General features: G+C 40.3%; 2 protein-coding genes across 2 annotated transcripts in view; both read left to right on the top strand.

Moving 5' to 3' along the window:
* luc7l (LUC7-like (S. cerevisiae)) overlaps nt 1–6,987 on the top strand; it is a 120,805-nt gene extending 113,818 nt beyond the window's left edge. The window contains exon 10 of the mRNA XM_059979645.1: nt 6,823–6,987. Coding sequence (XP_059835628.1) covers nt 6,823–6,850 — 28 coding nt within the window. The 3' untranslated portion in view covers nt 6,851–6,987. The remainder of the gene's footprint in view (nt 1–6,822) is intronic.
* A 159-nt stretch (nt 6,988–7,146) lies between these two features.
* LOC132399372 (cytoglobin-2-like) lies at nt 7,147–18,632 on the top strand. The gene is made up of 3 exons (XM_059979648.1): nt 7,147–7,393; nt 13,924–14,155; nt 16,694–18,632. Exons 1-3 carry the CDS (start codon nt 7,296–7,298, stop codon nt 16,838–16,840), a joined length of 477 nt encoding a protein of 158 aa, XP_059835631.1. The 5' UTR covers nt 7,147–7,295; the 3' UTR covers nt 16,841–18,632.
* Nucleotides 18,633–18,874: the final 242 nt, after the last annotated feature.

The raw sequence follows: 18,874 nt of genomic DNA, 5'->3' as shown, positions 1-18,874 counted from the left end.
ACGTCAATGTTTTGGGTTTTGGAACTGCATGACACATCTTCAAGTTTGCAGATAGCACAAAGATGACAGAGGGATGGAGGTGGGGGAGGCAGGAGTTTGACCTGTTAGGACAATGTAAGCCAGCTCTAATATGATTCAGATAATCCATGGCAAGTATTGGATAAAGTTGAGGTTATCCAGTTTGGTTCCAAAACAGAGGGGCAGATTATTACCAGAATGATGAACGTTGAGGATGAAGCAAAACCCGCCTATCCTTGCAGACCAGTTGCTAAAAGTAAATACTTAGGTGCAGCAGTAGCCAGGAAAGCCAATGATATATTGTCCTTCACTGCAAGCAGCCAAGTGCAGAAGGAAGGATGTCTTATTACAGATGTATAGGGCTTAGTAAGACCACACACAGGAGAACATCTGCAGATGCTGGAAATCTGAGCAACACACACAAAATGCTGGAGGAACTCAGCAGGCCAGGCAGCAGCTATGGGAGAAAGTACAGTCAGTGTTTCTGGCTGAAACCCTTTGGCAGGACTGGAGAAAGAAAGCTGAGGAGTAGAATTGAAAGGTGGGGGGAGGGCAGAGAGAAACGTCAGGCGATAGGTGAAACTAGGTGAAAAGACCACACCTTGGCAATTATTTGCAGTTTTGGCTTTCTTATCTGAGAAAGAACATTGTTGCCTTGGAGGGAGAACAAAGAAGTTACTAGACTGTTTCCTGGGACTGATGCACAAAGGGAGATAGAGTTGATTGGGCCTATGTCATTCAGGTCTATATTTACTGGAGCATGGGATAATAAGACTCAGGGATCAGGTCTCAGGATCGAGAACTGAGATCAAGAGAAATTTCTGCTCCAATTGGGTGATGACCATGTGGAAGTAATGGAAGCCAACTCAATAGAGATTTTCAACAAGATCATAGATATATTTCTAATTGCTGATGAGATCAAGATGTGAGGAGAAGATAGGAGCAGGTTACTGATGTGGGTGAAGAGCAATGATCATACTAAATGTTGGAACTGGCCTGAAGAGCTGAATCGGCCACTTTACTATTTTTTAATGCTTAGGTAATAAGTTCCTTTCTTTGGAATCTCCTCATGCACTTTGTCTATAGTCTTTATACCTTCCCTAACTGCTGTCTGAAAGTTGTCTAATTTATCACATTTCAACATTTGCCCTACACCTCTTGTTTCATTACCCTTGCATCTAACTTTGACATACTCTCACATAGCGATCTTAACAATCCTCTATGTGTAAACAAAATCTCACAATTTTCTCATTTACTCTAACAATCATTTCAAACCTACACTTTCTAGAAGGCATAGCTATCTCTATTTTCTCCAATAAAGCCTTTCATAAGCCAGAATTCTTCCATTAGGACTTCTCTAACCCCTGCTCAGAGAAAAACAAGACAAAAAAAATAATCTCTTCAATTTCTCCAAATAAGAGAAGCAGTTTATTCTTGTTATCATCTGATAATTCTTCCATGTATCTTTCCTAAAAAACTTGACATACTTTCTCACAGATAGAGCCTACAATCTAATACAAAGGTTCAGCTAAGAACAAATCAAACAGTTATAATTGTTTAGCGTGAATTCCTCTTTTTTTTGCAATTGATACAGCATTCGGCACATTGCAAACATAACTCGTTGTTTCTGTATGGTCCATTTGGTATGTTTTGCTTTAATACTATCTTGATGAATCTAAATTCTTATCTCCATAAATCACCTTCATTTCTCACTGCACTAACAGCTAACCTTTCTCATGCAGTGCCTGAGGGTTCTTCTTACCTGCTCTGAAGACATTTCTGCTCTTTGCAATATAAAAAGTCAGCAACACTAGCCAGAGAAATACCGCTGCTACAAGGGCAAGAAGCTGTAATCTTGTGGCAATTGATTCCGCTCCTGACACCCTAAGGTTTTTCCACCAACTGGAAAGCATTAGTCAGCAGTGAGTATGATGAAATACTCTCCAATTGTCTGGATTAGTGCAGCCCAAATAATGCTCAACAGCCTAAACAGGTTAAACCAAGCAATCTTCTTGACTGGCACCCTGTCAACCATCCTAAATATTTATCCGCTCTCTCACTGGTGTGCAATTGCTCTAGGGTGCATCGTCTGTGAAATGTTGCACCCGCAAGTGACTCTGACAGCACCGCCCAAATGCCTGAGCTCTATAGCCAAGCACAACGCTTTATAGTGCCGGCGACACAGGTTCAATTCCCACGGCTGCCTGTAAGAAGTTTGTACGTTCTCCCTTTGATCGTATGGGTTTCTTCCAGGTGCTCCGGGTTTCCTCCCATGTTCTAAAGATTTACCATATGGTAGCTTAATTGGTCATTGTATATTGTCCCGTGATTAGGCTTAGATTAAATTGGGGGAATGCTGGGTGGTGCAGGTTGAAGGGTCAGAAGGTCTACTCCAAGCTGTACATCGATAAAATAAAATAATTAAAGAACATATGATGCCTAGGAACACCGCCACCTGCAGGTTCTCCTCCCAGCCGCACAGTATCCTGACTTGGAAATTTACCGCCAATCTTCCAGTGTTGTTGGGTCTAAATCTTACAACTCCCTTCTCAAAAACATTGTGGGAGTAGCTTCACTTGAAAGACTGCAGTGAATTCAAGAAAGAAGCTCATCATTACCTTCCCAAGGGGAAATAGGGATGGGTAATAAATGTCAGCCTTGCCAGCAATGTCCAAATTCTGAAAATGAATTATTTAACCATGTTTCTCCTGTTATTGGAAACAGTTCCATATCTATATTGGAGAAACCGACATGAATTCCTGAATTTTTAACCCCTTATCAAATAACCATATAACCATATAACAATCACAGCACGGAAACAGGCCATCTCGGCCCTCCTAGTCCGTGCCAAACTCTTAATCTCACCTAGTCCCACCTACCCGCACTCAGCCCATAACCCTCCACTCCTTTCCTGTCCATATACCTATCCAATTTTACCTTAAATGACACAACTGAACTGGCCTCTACTACTTCTACAGGAAGCTCATTCCACACAGCTATCACTCTCTGAGTAAAGAAATACCCCCTCGTGTTTCCCTTAAACTTTTGCCCCCAACTCTCAAATCATGTCCTCTCGTTTGAATCTCCCCTACTCTCAATGGAAACAGCCTATTCACGTCAACTCTATCTATCCCTCTCAAAATTTTAAATACCTCAATCAAATCCCCCCTCAACCTTCTACGCTCCAATGAATAGAGACCTAACTTGTTCAACCTTTCTCTGTAACTGAAGTGCTGAAACCCAGGTAACATCCTAGTAAACTCCTTCATATCTACCACAGTCTTGGATGCTCCTGATTTTCCATGTTGCTGAAATTCTTTGTCACTTGAAACTTACTTGTCAATCTTTCTGAGTCTTTGACACCTTGTTGAATATCCAGAATGTAAGCCATGGTTTAGTTTAAGAGGAATTTTGACAATCATATGGACAGGCAGGGAAGGAATTGAAGGAAATAGACCAAGTTTGGCCAATAATGAGACATAGAACATAGAATAGTACAGCGCGGTACAGGCTCTTCCGCCCACAATGTTGAGCTGACAAACCCTGCCTCCCATATACCCCCCCCACCTGAAGTTCCTCCATATACCTAACTAGTAGTCTCTTAAACTTCACTAGTGTATCTGCCTCCACCACTGACTCAGGAAGTGCATTCCATGCACCAACCACTCTCTGAGTGAAAAACCTTCCTCTAATATCCCCCTTGAAATTCCCTCCCCTTATCTTAAAGCCATGTCCTCTTGTATTGAGCAGTGGTGTCCTGGGGAAGAGGCACTGGCTGTCCACTCTATCTATTCCTCTTAATATCTTGTATACCACTATCATGTCTCCTCTCATCCTCCTTCTCTCCAAAGAATAAAGCCCTAGCTCTATTAATCTCTGATCAAAATGCATACTCTCTAAACCAGGCAGCATCCTGGTAAATCTCCTCTGTACCCTTTCCGATACTTCCACATCCTCCCTATAGTGAGGCAACCAGAACTGGACACAGTACTCCAAGTGTGGCCTAACCAGAGTTTTATAGATCTGCATAATTACCCCGTGACTCTTAAACTCTATCCCTCCACTTATGAAAGCTAACACCCCATAAGCTTTCCTAACTACCCTATCTACCTGTGAGGCAATTTTCAGGGATCTATGGACATGTACCCCCAGATCCCTCTGCTCCTCCACACTACCAAGTATCCTGCCATTTACTTTGTACTCTGCCTTGGAGTTTGTCCTTCCAAAGTGTACCACCTCACACTTCTCCGGGTTGAACTCCATCTGCCACTTCTCAGCCCACTTCTGCATCCTATCAACGTCTCTCTGCAATCTTCAACAGTCCTCTACACTATCCACAACACCACCAACCTTAGTGTCATCTGCAAACTTGCCAACCCACCCTACTACGCCCACATCCATGTTGTTAATGAAAATCACGAAAAGTAGAGGTCCCAGAACCGATCCTTGTGGGACACCACTAGTCACAACCCTCCAATCTGAATGTACTCCCTCCACCATGACTCTCTGCTTTCTGTAGGCAAGCCAATTCTGAATCCACCTGGCCAAACATCCCTGGATCCTATGCCTTCTGACTTTCTGAATAAGCCTACCGTGCGGAACCTTGTCAAATATCCTTACTAAAATCCATTTAGATCACATCCACTGCACTACCCTCATCTATATGCCTGGTTACCTCCTCAAAGAATTCTATCAGGCTTGTTAGACACAATCTTCCCTTCACAAAGCCATGCTGACTGTCCCTGATCAGACCATGATTCTCTAAATGCCCATAGATCATATCTCTAAGAATCTTTTCTAACAACTTTCCCACCACAGACATAAGGCTCATTGGTCTATAATTACCCAGACTACCCCAGTACCTTTTTTTGAACAAGGGACAACATTTGCCTCCCTCCAATCCTCCAGTACCTTTCCTGTGGACAACAAGGACTTAAAGATTCTAGCCAGAGGCTCAGCAATCTCTTCCCTCGCCTTGTGGAGCAGCCTAGGGAATATAACGTCAGGCCCTGGGGACTTATCCATCCTAATGCATTTTAACAACTCCAGCACCTCCCCTCCCTTAATATCAACATGCTCCAGAACATCAACCTCACTCATATTGTCCTCACCTTCATCAAATTCCCTCTTATTGGTGAATACTGAAGAGAAGTATTCATTGAGGACCTTACTCACTTCCAGAGCCTCCAGGCACATCTTCCCAGCTTTATCACTAAAAAGTCCGACCTTCACTCCTGTCATCCTTTTGTTCTTCACATAATTGAAGAATGCCTTGGGGTTTTCCTTTACCCTACTTGCCAAGGCCTTCTCATGCCCCCTTCTTACTCTCCTCAGCCCCTTCTTAAGCTCCTTTCTTGCTACCCTATATTCATCAATAGACCCATCTGATCCTTGCTTCCTAAACCTTATATATGCTGCCTTCTTCCACCTAACTAGATTTTCCACCTCACTTGCCACCCATGGTTCCTTCACCCTACCATTCTTTATCTTCCTCACCGGGACAAATTTATTCCTAACATCCTGCAAGAGATCCCTGAACATCGACCACATGTCCATAGTACATTTCTGTGCAAAAACATCATCCCAGTTCACACCCGCAAGTTCTAGTCTTATAGCCTCATCATTTGCCCTTCCATAGAGACCATAGAGTAACAAAACTAGAGTACTAAAGATAGAGAGTGGGCAAAGTGGGTGAAGGGATTTAAGTCACAAATCAGGAGGCATGACCTCATTGAATGGTAGTGAACTCCAGGAGATGAACGGCCTCTTTCTCTTTCCATATTCCTACAATACACATGCATCCTTTGCACTGCAGTATTGGTTAGGCTTCATAGAACACAGAAGGGATGTCCTTGCTTACTGTGATGTTAATTTAAACCAGACATTTGCTATACTGGCTGTAAAGTTCGGAAATAAGTCTGACTTTCAGACGCATTTTAAAACTATGACAATAGCTGACATAATTTAAAAAATAATTTATTAAACTAAAACTAACTGAAAGCTCCTGGAAAAGTGTAAGACAGGTAAAACATTAAATTAAAGCCAATGAATGCCCCTCTCTTATCTGCAACCTTACACTTGATATTCAGATCAACGGAATCTCCAGCGCCTTATCTGGCACAGTATTTGAGTAGTATTTCCTGCAGAGTCATTACTGGTAAACTCAGCAAAACAGGACTACTAATTGCCTAACAATCTGTAATTCTCGGACTGCTGTTTGGCAATAGATCCACAGAAGTCCCAACTTTCCTGATGTTTAACATACCATTGCTGGTTTCGTATGGAAGCGCGACGTCAAACCTCGCCCATTCTTGGGACATCTCAAAACCTTATTTGATTAGTGATTTTTTTTCCCTTTGTAGTGGAACAGTACGGCCAACTTGTACAGAGCAAGGTCACACATGTATCAAATGCCGATATGTTTTGCTGTGGCTGGTTAGGTGGTTAAAAAGTAGTCAGCGTATCGGGAAGACTCCATAATCTTTGCTAAAGCTACTTAAAACCGTTAAGTATTAAAATCCGGATATATAAAGTGCTCTTCTTCCAGACATGTGACAATTGCAAATCTTATTGACCCAGCCTTTGTGCTTACCTTGTCAGTTATATGCTAAGCGTGGGAAAAGACTTTCATAGAAGAATTCGTCAAGTTCGATTTAGTCATGAGAGCAGGCCTGGAGACCCCTGTAACTAAAGACCCCAAAGCTAAACTGAGCCTCTCACAATATACCAGGGTCTACCTTTTTAACTGCTCGGCTTTAGATTTATCCCAAAAGGTGAACTAACTTTAAATATTTTCATGTCTAGGAAATTTACTACACCTGAATGTCCGTAAGCAAGGGAGCGGAACAACTAGGCGATCCAATGCCAACTAACAGTTATGCAATGGATTTCTGACCCAAGACATGTCATCCAGCGAGCTGCGACTCATTCCAGCAAACAGATCACTCCTCCGCCGGCACTCTCCCTCTCTCCGACTGCGCTGGGTGGTCCCTAGGCAATCTTTGCGGCTATTAATTTGTAATGTAGAAAAAAAGCGCCACTTGCAATCTGTGCATGCTGCACCCAATCTGGAAGGTCCGTCTAATCTTAACCCCGGCGTATGCACTAAAGAGAGTGGGCGGGAAAACAAACCTACAATGACCGTGATCTATTGGGCGTTATTTCCAAAGCGACACGTGATATTGCAGGAACCTTTGTAACAACTTAAAAGTCGCTGGCAGCCTGGACCGCGTATCAGAGAAAGGCTGCCTGCTATCCTCCCACCGATCGCCGCAAACATGACTGACCTGACAGAAGCCGACAAAGGCCATGTTCGCAGCATCTGGCAGAAGCTGTTTGCAGATGCCGAAGCAAACGGCAGGACAGTTGTGTTGAGGTAAGGGGCGAATCTTCTTTACCTGTTGTTTTCCTGGTGGCTGCAGAGCACTCGAGTCCTCCTCCACTCTTCTCTCCAGGAATTGATATCACTCATCCTCTTTCAGAGAAAAACAAACACACAACTAATGTCAAAGCAGCAATAAGATCTATTTTTAGAGATGGTTTCTTATAGCGAAAAGGACGATTTGTAACCTCAGCAGGGATAGAAAAAAAATGCAGAGAGCCAAAATGCTTAAAGAGAGTTGCTTTTAAATAACGCCTTTCACAAGCCCAATTAAGTACTTTTGACACCGTGGCATCGTCTGACTCAGCAAGCAATTCTACCAGGTAATTGTCAGGTGACGGATGCATTGGTATTATTGAGGGTTACATTTTGACTACGATTGCAGGGATGTCCTTGGTAAATTTGTGTTGTAGGATCTTACAAATTCTGCAGAGAGGGGACTGAGGCCTTGGTTTTACCCTTTCCCCAAAAGAAAGAGAACATAAATGTACATTAGTCGAAAAAGAGAACATAGATATTAGGTATTATTTAAAAAGGTGAGAAACTCTACATAAATAGGTACAATTTATTGGTTTTTTACAACTTGTTACATTTTTTTGCAGAATACTTAGTGAATCATAAATACCAAATGTTAAAAGTTTTGTGGATGATGGATGGAATTTGGAAAGTTGAATGAAACTGTTGAAAATTGCTAAATATGGAGAAATAACAACAGCGAAGTTGCTCAGTCTAATTTCAGTGTTAACTGCTTATCAAACTACATGTACACCCTGACTTGTGGAAATATGTTTAAATGCTGGTTCACATTTTCATTTCTCTCCAGATGAAACTTCTGTGAGTGATTATTGATTCTCCTGCAAGCTCTATTAATTCGAATCCAAGTGTGGTTTAGGATGTTTGTGAAGTTTTCAAAAACTGGCTGCAGTTCTGGAAAGGTTTGCATGTATTTAGTGTGGGGGGAGGAGGGGAAAGTTTAAAGAGGTGAGAGGCAAGTTTCTTACGCAGTGAGTGGTAGGTGCCTGGAATAAGTTACCAGGGTTAGTAGTTGGCGCAGGCTGTTCGGTGAAGTTCAAGAGGCTTTTAGACGGACACATAAATGTGAGGGGAATGGAGGTAAACACAGATGATTCTGCAGATGCTGGGTATCCAGGCAAAACTCACAAATGCTGGAGGAACGCAGCAGGTCAAGCAGCATCTATGAAGAGGAATAAACAGTTGTCGTTTCAGCCTGAGACCTTTCATCAGGAAATTGAGGTATATGGGTGATACACAGGAGGACATTTATTATAAATTGGTGTCAAGATCAGCACAATATTGTGGGCCAGGTAGCCTGGGCAGTTCTACACTATATGGGGCCCTAAGTTCATCTTTCACGCTAAGAAGCTGTCGACGGTGCTAAAGAGATTGCAGCTAATGTCAGGAAAGTTATGTATGTGCAAGTAGCTGTTTGGAGCATTTTGGGTCAAGACTGCAATGCCACAATCACCAAGTGGGCATTTGAGATCATTTCCACCACCTGCAGAGGGGAAGCTGACTGAACAATTGAAACCATGTTTTGGTCTGGTTCACTGACGTCCATCGACTTCAGCAGAGGAGAGGAACGGGGAGAGTTAAGAAGAGTGTAACATTTCTGTAAACTTTATGTTAATTGTTTCTTTCTTCTTTTGAGTGTGTTATTTGACAATACTTTGATTCAGCTGTCTTAGCTTTGTGCTTGAATGTTTCTGAATATCAGAAGCATTTATTGTTTTGACAGCTGGGTATGCTGTGACATAGCTGGCTGCAAAAGTTTTAAAGTAGAACTTCTTAGCCACCTGTCACATGACGATGCCCACATTACTGACAACGTACGGAGTCACACTGTGAATGCTCAACATTGTGCTTTCCAGGATTTCCTTTGCTCTGCGGGATTTCTGGATGATTTGCTGCAGATGATATGTCTTGGGCTAAATGAGTATCTTGAAAGTTCTTGTTGTTTAACAGTATTTTTAATTGAATTATGAACACCATTACGCATTGCTATGTTCAAAGGAGAATTCCGAGTCCTCACTTTGTACTGCTGGTGCGGTTAGGACTTGCAATACAGCCTTGATCTGCAGGAATTGTGGCCACCCTACACACCAGTTACCCCAGATACTAAGGGCACCTTGCTACAGAGCTCTCACCAAATCAACAGTTCTTTTATTATTCTGTCAATGATTCATGATCCTGTTCTGTCTATTTTTTGGGTGATGTTGGCATATTTTCCTTGCACTTCACATCTGAATACCCAGTTTCTCCCCATCAATATATCTTCCCTTATCCCCTAGATGATATGTTAACTTTCACTGCTTTCTGCATTCACTTGCTATGGATCCTTTATGCTTTTCATGATTCCTTTCCATTATACATTTCTTGAACAAAATTCTTCTATTTTTGTTACATTTCTTGCAATCTTTGTTGATGCTGTCCACACTGTCTTACTGCAATTGACATCTTCCTCTAGGAACCACACCCTCTACAAAGTGCACAATATGATCTCATTGAACAGCTCACCTCTGCTGCCAACACCCCTCAGAGTTACAAGACCACACCAAGTAAAACAAAACACCTAAGTGTACAGCTGCACCATCCTCTGTAATGGTAAGTTCCAATCCAAACCCCCAAGAAAAGATAAAGAAAGACAGGTTTGTAAAGTATCAAAACACAGTTTACTTCTTTACTAAAAGCTTGAGGTAGAATCCTAAGCTTATTCACATTTGTACGATTGAGATAAGTGAAAATATGTCTCTTGATTTATTTTCTTTTGGTATGAAGTTCAGTTCTGTTTTGTATTCCCTATAAAATATTGACTCCGATGATTGGTGTGGCAGTGTTTTCATTCTGTGCCACTTTTATTTCTATTTGTAATCTTTCTTTTGTAATTCATGCAAAATTGTCTTATTCATACACTGAGTCTGCTCTGCCATTCAACCAGGATGTGACTGAATGTGTACCTCAAACCTTTCTTTTCACTGTTATATCCCATGATATCCAGCCCTGTCACGGTGTTACCATTTAATATCCCGAAGCACTACATACATGAGAGGATGGGCCTATACCAGTGGAAGATTAGTAGAATTGTCAGAATGCATGATTGAACACATTACATTTGGGATATTTAATGGGGTTGTAATTATCAAAATAAAATGCATGGAAGCACCTAAGGCATGGAAAATTCAAAAGCAGGGATGCACAAGATCCTACCAATAGAACATGGAATATACTGCATGTTTTATGTGCTGTAGAGAAGTATGATAAGGTGGACAAAGAGAGTGTTTGACCATTTTGCACTACAATGCACTTTGATTATTTTGTTCTAATTACATTGTTTCTTGTACAATTTATGTTTAATATCTGCTTTTCTTGTGATCGTTGTGTATCGGACACTGTGTGCCTTTGACGCTGCTGCGGGTAATTTTTCATTGTTCTTGTGCATATAATATTAAACTCAGCTTTACTTGGACTTTGACTAAGCATGTGAACCGTGAGCTTCGTTCATTTTGGATGAAGCAGCCAGTGGAGATTAGCAGGTTCAGAAGGAGCAGAGTACAGTAAATAAGCTTCCATTTCTGTCATCGTGAGTGTAGCAGATGCTTGCAGGAATTCAGCAAGCAGCCGCGTGGGGAAGTTGCAAATTGAGATTCAACAGCGAGCGTGGGTTCACAGATGTTAAATATGGTGCCAGAAAGCCGGGTACCATCGCATTCAAGCTCAAAATAATGTCTAATAAGTCTAAGTATTCCATCGTGTTTGCTTGTCAGGTTTCTGCTGCAGCCTGTCCCGGTCGGTTTCACACAGCTCCCGAGTGCTCTTCAGCAAAACTTGCGCATGTTGCTGTGTTTCACAACATTCCTGTCCCTCTCCTCACTGCAGGTCATCTACGTCTAATGTCTCACTGTAAGTACACGTTTTCCTCCGGTTTGAGAAAACTGAGCTCTCTGTCTAAGTGGTCACTGAGCAGTGGTTCAATGGTTCAGTTTAATATCAGAGAATGTATACAGTGTCCAACCTGAAATCCTTACTCTTCATGAGAGAGAGAGAAAAAAAACAAAGAATGAATGACAGAAAAGCGTTAGAACCCCCAAGCCCCCCCCTCCCACGCACAAGCAGCAGCAAAACAACAAACTTCCCCTCACTTATTCCAGCAAAAAGCAGTAGCTGCCCCACCACCCACCAAGCCCCCAGAACCTATAGACCATCAAAAATTACTGTCCATCCCAACACTTCAACATGCCCTCTCTCTCTCTAACGAGGGAAGAGATAGCACTCCTGCCACAGTGAGAGAGGGGGCCAATAGCTCACTGCTTTGATTTTACAGTCTGTAGCATCATTTATTTCGAGATCCCCCAACTTGAGCATCGGCACCAAACTCTCTCACCGTTGAGAGAGAGAGAGAGAGAGAGAGGGCGATCGCTCCAGTGCAGAGACCTCAATAGCCACGTCGACTGTCTCGATGCTTTGATCTCCTGTGTCACTTCATTCGGCAGGAAATCAGGTTGTCCGCAGTGCCGCACCCCGAAGGTGCACGTCTTCCAGGCCGCCGCTGCTCGGCATGGGCTGAGAATCCATGTAGCTCGAGTACAGATCGGAAAAAAAGGCCATGAGAACAGAAGACTTAAACTGACCACAGACCACAGAGTTACACCGCTGGGTCATGAACATGACGTACATTCACTCTAGCACACTGAATGGAATGCATACATTTCTTTTCCTTTGAAAGGGATCGGAGGTTAACTAACAGGAGTACGTTAGTCACAGATGCATGTATCTATCCTCATGGAAGTGACAGCATTCTGCAACAGTGGCACAACCTTTGGTAGTGGTGCTGAAATAATAGTTGATATGAGCATGATCACCTTAATCCTCCTCCTCACCTTCCTCATGCCCCCTCATTGCTTGATGTGAGACTTTAGATATTAAATGACCTGCAGCCAGGACAGGGAGAGGAATGTAGTGGAACACAAAAGCACATGCAAGTTTTGCTGAAGAATGCTTGAGAGCTGTGGGACATCTGATGCACCATCAATAACTCTCTCTGAGACGTGAAGTAGAGATATCGGCTTCACATCTCAGAGAGGGTTATTGATGGTGCATCAATTTTATTGACTGGAAGAAAGAACAAGCAGTAGTTGACCACCATACTACATCCTGGAGAAATGATATTCAAATCCCTTACTATCTTTCCTTTCGGTTAGTCCTGACGAAGGATCTCGGCCTGAAACGTCGACAGCGCTTCTCCCTATAGATGCTGCCTAGCCTGCTGTGTTCTACCAGCATTTTGTGTGTGTTGTTGTTTGAATTTCCAGCATCTGCAGATTTCCTCGTGTTTGAATCTCTAAGTTAATTTTCAGGAACCAAGTCAATCAGAATCAGAATCAGGTTTAGTATCACTGGCATATGTCATGAAATTTGTTGTCTTTGCTGCAGCAGCGGTACATTGCAGTATATAAGAATAGAGAAAAAACTGAATTACAGTAAGTATTTGCTGTATATATATGCAATAGTTGAATTAAGTAAGTAGTACAAAAATTTTAAAAATAACTAGTGTGGTAGTGTTCATGGGTTCAATGTCCATTCAGAAGTCTGATGGCAGAGGGAGGAAGCTGGTCCTGAATCATTGACGGTGTGCCTTCATGCTCCTGTACCTCCTTCCTGGTCATTACAATGAGAACTAAGTGGGTGATGGGAGCCCTTAATGATAGATGTCACCTTTTTGAGGCACCACTCTGAGGATGTCCTGGATACTTCGGAGGCTAGTGCCCACGATGGAGCTGACTAAGTTGTCGTGATTAGTATCCCACGACCTACAGAAGTCTATACAAATGGAAAGCTACCAGTTTCACAGATTCCTACCACAATTCTTTACAGTTATTTTTATCTCTGTAGCTCAGAAGTTTTTCTTAATGCCCTAATATTTCGTTTCATTTTGAATATATGAATATGTTTGTCATTTTGTCCAATATTTCTGTTTTTCACAGATTAGTAGATTCAGCATAAAATATTGTCTGCTTTGTCAATGGATAATGTAGTCACCCAACTATTTCTGGAGCTTCTTAACATGAAACCAATACCACTTATAGGCTTAACACTCTCACTGTGCCACACAATTCTGTGAGGGAAACTGGTCGTCTAACCGCCCAGAAAAACACTTCTGTTAATCACTGTGATGCCCAGTGGGCTGATTATTTTCGCTGCTGCCACCTTTGTTTTGTTCCTCTTCTCTTCCAGTTGTCTGACTCTTTCATTGCTCCTCTCTATATATAAGTAGTTGGAAATTTGGAGAGTATAACCAGGTACTATTATTTTTCTTGACAACTATTGCTGTTTTTTACTATGCAATATTAACTATCAGATTTTAAAATTATAAAAGTTATTTCTGAATGTCATTGTTTTCCATCTCTTTAAGTTCAGTTAAAAGTAACACACCATTTTATTTAGTTACAAGAGATCTCTGTACTTCTATTGCCAATGAATTAAAAATATACTTAACTTGTATGCATCAGGTTGTTTACAGATCACCCGGAAACAAAGAAGTACTTCAAAAATTTTAAGAACATTTCAACTCCAGAAGAAATGCAAAAATCAGCTCAGATCAAGAGACATGGCAAGGCGGTGATGAACCGACTGAATGACATAGTGGAGAATCTGGATGATTGGGATTCAGCCTGCGTCGTCATGACAGACTTGGCAGAAAGTCACGTTTATAAACATAAAGTGGAAGTACAGAACTTTCAGGTAAGTCCCTGATTTGCACAGTGTATGTCTCGTTGTTTATTTTCTCAACAAATTCACAATTTATACAGCTTGGTAAAAAGAAGGCCGTCAAGTCTCCACAAAGTCTTACGTATTCCATTAATCCTTATATGAACATTACCAGACAAAATCTGACATTGTATCAAATAAGGAATCTGTAGGTAAATGACCGAAACCTCATTAATAGTATAATAAGGATCTTTAAAAAAAGAAAGAACAGCAGGGAGGTTTAGGAGAGAAAGGTTTTAGTCTCCAGTGCTGCAGGGATTAAATTGGTGATGTGCAGACGGCCGGATATCTGAGCTGAGGGTGGAGGCCAGGGACCACTTGGTTTAAATAAATAGGAACAGTTAAATCAAGGCATTGTTTAATTGCAATTTTGTGTATGTCAACAAATATGGGTAGCAGTGGAAGACTATCAGCAGCCGAGATTTGGAAAGGTTTAGGTCTGTAGACCATAGAAGATGGGTAACTCGTTGGAAATTCAATGGACAGGTCAAAAAGTAATGGATGGGCTTGTCAACAACCAAACTGCTGAGGAACAATGGGAGTTAGGTAATGTTATGGAAAATGTAGTCGTGCTACTTATCTGATAATCCGGTCCTTTAATTCAACTTGGAGTCAACTATACATCAGGTTTATGAAAATACAGTTAATTCTGAGTAAATTGTCACAAGGAGAGGTATCGTTGGTGGCCAAGACATTAAGTCTGTAATCTCTGTAGCTGTTGATAAGCAAACTTAAAACTAGCATGAAAACAAGTATATAAATATACTTTGAGTAAAGTATATCCAGGCTAGGTTAATAATATGTAAAGGTTTAACTACAAATAACAAATAAATCAAATATCATTGCTTTAATCAGTCTCCTAACTTTAAATTGTTTACTGGTTTGCTTGATTCAGTAGTATCTAATATAACATGCCCATTGTAAGTAACTACAGTTTGGAAAAATAAATTGAAAAATAACAGCCATTTAGGATAGGAAAACAAAATCCTAATAATAATGATACCCTCTGAAATGATGAATGTGTTACTATATCTCCCCAATACATGTTACAAATTAAAATATAATGTTCAGTTAATGGTCTGGCAGCTTCTTTTAGTTTTCAGCATCTTTTAGTTTCTCGTGCACTCCATATCATTATCTGTACTGTGTGACTTGCTTTGTAATTACTGAAAATGCTGTGACTAACGTGTTTGTTTGGGCTCTGTACTATACACTTAACATTTATGTTATAATGTTAAATATAAACTAACCAGTGATTATAAATTGGCCAGCAGGAAGAGTGGGCAGAAAGAGCATCCTGTTTCCAAGCTATGAACTGCCATCATCTTGTACGGTTCCCAATCTTTTCTTTCTACCATTGACCAATACCATTAAGCAAGGGGTCCATAGACTCCAAGCTGAGAACCCATAAATGCTGATTAAATAATGCAGGTCAAGTCAACTTTACTCATTGGGTTAAAGCAGCAAATGTTCTGGAATGTAATAGCTTGCAAGCTGTATTATTAGTGGTCTAAGAACCAGAGTTACCCACTTCTCCAGATAAGGTGTTTCAACACAGTTCTGATGTTGGAATTTTAGAATTAGGGAGGCACTCAGCACAGCCAAAGTTCCACAGCAACTTTTAACTTTCCAACTGTTTTGTCCAAATTCCTGGTGAATGTTATTAGTAAATCTGTTTCTACCATTCATTCAGTCAATGAATTCCTGTTCATAAGAGTATGTATAAAAATTCTCCTCAGATTTTAGTCTTTTATACCCACTTCTCCTTAAGGAAACTTTTTCTATGTATCATGACCACTTAGTTTTGAACAGTTTTATCAATGATAACATGCAGTGCTCCGAAGAGAATAGTCTAGCTGTACTGATCTCTCCACATAAATGGTCCCTTGTGCTTGACATTATTTGAATTCATTTTCTCTGCACCATCTCTGAAGGCCTTAAAATAATATGGTGTCCTGCATTGGAATCAGTATTCCCAAACGATTTATAAAGATTAACAGTACACTACACTATCTTCGTGCACTTGGCCTCCATTTATAAAGCCCAAAATTTTTAATGCCCTATTTCACAGCGTTATGAATCTGTCCTGCCATCTTCAAATAAAGATGGAATGCTGCAGATATTCAGCAAGTCAGTTAGTATCTGTGGGGAAAGTACCAATTATTACTGCACCAGGTCAAGGACTTTAAATTGGAACTGCAAAAAACCATCTTCAAAGATGTAGTCAGAATACTACCTGTGCCCATTTAGAATTGTGCCATTATTATAATGCCTGTCATTATTTCTGTTTTTTGACAAAAGAGCATTTCTCCATCCTCTGTATTAATTCCACCCTCCACTCCCCCATTGCATTTGCGTAGCCAGCACTCAATAGCTTCCAAACCAAAGTTAGGTTTTTTTAATTGAACGTGGATAGTTACACCGATTAAAATGAAGAACAGTGTGCTCATTTTCTTCAAAGTCGACTTTTACATTCTCATATTTTTCTTTGTGTTTGTTCTGTTACTGCAGGTTATATTTAATGTAATCATCAAAATTCTGACAGAGTCTTTGGGAGCAAGCTTTACACCTGAGATGCGAGAATCCTGGCAGAAGTTGTTTAATATAATTTACAAATACCTTGAGAATTGCTACAAGGAACTTGAAGCTGCTAGCTAGATTTGTGCAGCATTCACTCTGCACGTGTTGCTACTCCAACAACTGAGGAATTAATTGCCCCTTATTATCACTAATGTATGTAAGACATATATTAACATAATCAGAATATTAATACATTTTAAAATTGGTGAATAAAGAATGAGGACTGTCAAAACAAAACCTATTAATCACCTCTCTTGTTTAAATTGCATCAGAGTAAAAAGTAATTTTGTGAATCACTTGACCAAATTGCATAATTTTATAAGTAATATTTCAATATGTTTTAAATTAAAGCACATTTGAATTCAAAAGACACATACAAACCAGGACCAATTTAATTTGTTATGATGAATGATTGCCAAAGAACTGTGGAATGATATAGACCAATATACAACTAGCCAGAGCAACTCAATAGGTCAGGAAGCATCATTGGGGAGAAATGGACAGTTAGCCTGATGGGTCGAGCACCTTCATCTGGACTGTATATTTCCCTCCACAGGTGCTGCCTAAGCCATTGAGTTCCTCTAGGTTTTTGTGCGTTGCTCCAGATTCCTGCATATGTAGTCACGTGTGAATCTATTGTAGCTTGATATGCTCCATTTTAATTATATCATAATCATTCCTTTTACTCTGAAATATGTACACCCGTCTCTCTCCAAATCCAGTCATTCTTCAGTTTAGACTCCCTCCAGCAATTTTATATGATTCTTTTCTCTCAAGACTTAACACCTGTCTGCTGGTATTGGGAAGAAGATGGATAATCTCTGCCCTTATTGTGTCAATACTGTTGACCCACAAAAGGTGCTGCTGACTCTAAACTCTTTGTTCTCTGTAATAATATCATGCTCAGATTTTTAGAGTGGTTTGAAATGATTATTGTCAATTTCTAACCTAAATGTGTACGCTGAAGAGAACTGTAGTTTGACACATTCTTGACATCAAGATATGAGACTCAGTACCCGCATTTGAATAGAACTTGTTTTATTTTGTCCCTTCTCCTCTGCAATCTGTAGTTGGATCAATGGCAAAACATAATAACATTCAAAATATAAAGCTTGTAATATTTAATCAGAATTGTTGTAGCAATGTAAAATATCATAAACTAAATAGAATTAAAAGAAATATGCTTACAATCTGAAATGAAAATAAAACACGAGAAATATTCAGCAGGTTAAGTGTTATTGGAACTGCTGAAAATTTATCAGCCTGATAATTGTTTTATTATTGTTACATGTACCAAAATCCAGTGAAAAATCTGTCATGCACAGAGATCAAATCATTATACAGTACAATGAGGTAGAACAGTTTAAACAATAAAAATGCAGAGTTAAGTGTAAAAGCCACAGAGGAAGTCTAAGAGCATAACAAGGCAAGTTGTGAGGTGAAGACCCATCTTATTGGCCATTCAGGACCCTCATAACAGTGGGATAGAAGCTGTCCTTGAACCTAGTGGTCTGTGCTTTCAGGCTTTTGTACTTTCTGCCTGATGGGAGAGGAGAGAATGTCTGGGGTGGGGGGTGGGCAGGTCTCTTTCCATCCAGAACACTGCCAAATCTTCTGAATACCTCCAACATTTTCTGCTTTTATTTCAAAATGATGTATTTGTTGGATCTGTATTTGCAAATATATACCTTTTCAAATATATATTTACCAATATTCATACAACAGAAGAATGTTATTTTATCAATTGAACTCTTGTTTATAGTATTCAATGTAATTTGCAAAATGTTGGTTGATGTTGGAGAACTTGTAAGCTTGCAATTGCTTCAGTTCAATAAAAACTTGTTGCTCATAAAGTTTATCTTTACATCAACGGTTTGCAATTCTTTCTGGTCTTGTAAAATAGAGAGACAGCCTTACTTAAGTCATAAAAGTAGCTATAAATATGTATAAAGCTGTCTTAAAGGTAAACAAGGTAGGAACATCTGTTAAGGTGCAGAGCTTCACAATTTATGGATGGTTATGCAAGATATTCACATTTCCATTCAACAAGGTCTTATAAAAATACACAGAAATGTCTGCTTGATATTTTCATCCAGCAGTGATGCACTGGGC

The sequence above is a fragment of the Hypanus sabinus genome, chromosome 9 (genome assembly GCF_030144855.1).
Source record: "Hypanus sabinus isolate sHypSab1 chromosome 9, sHypSab1.hap1, whole genome shotgun sequence".
Taxonomy (NCBI): domain Eukaryota; kingdom Metazoa; phylum Chordata; class Chondrichthyes; order Myliobatiformes; family Dasyatidae; genus Hypanus; species Hypanus sabinus.
Note: the sequence above shows the minus strand (reverse complement) of the source record. Positions and strands in the feature narration are given on the sequence as shown.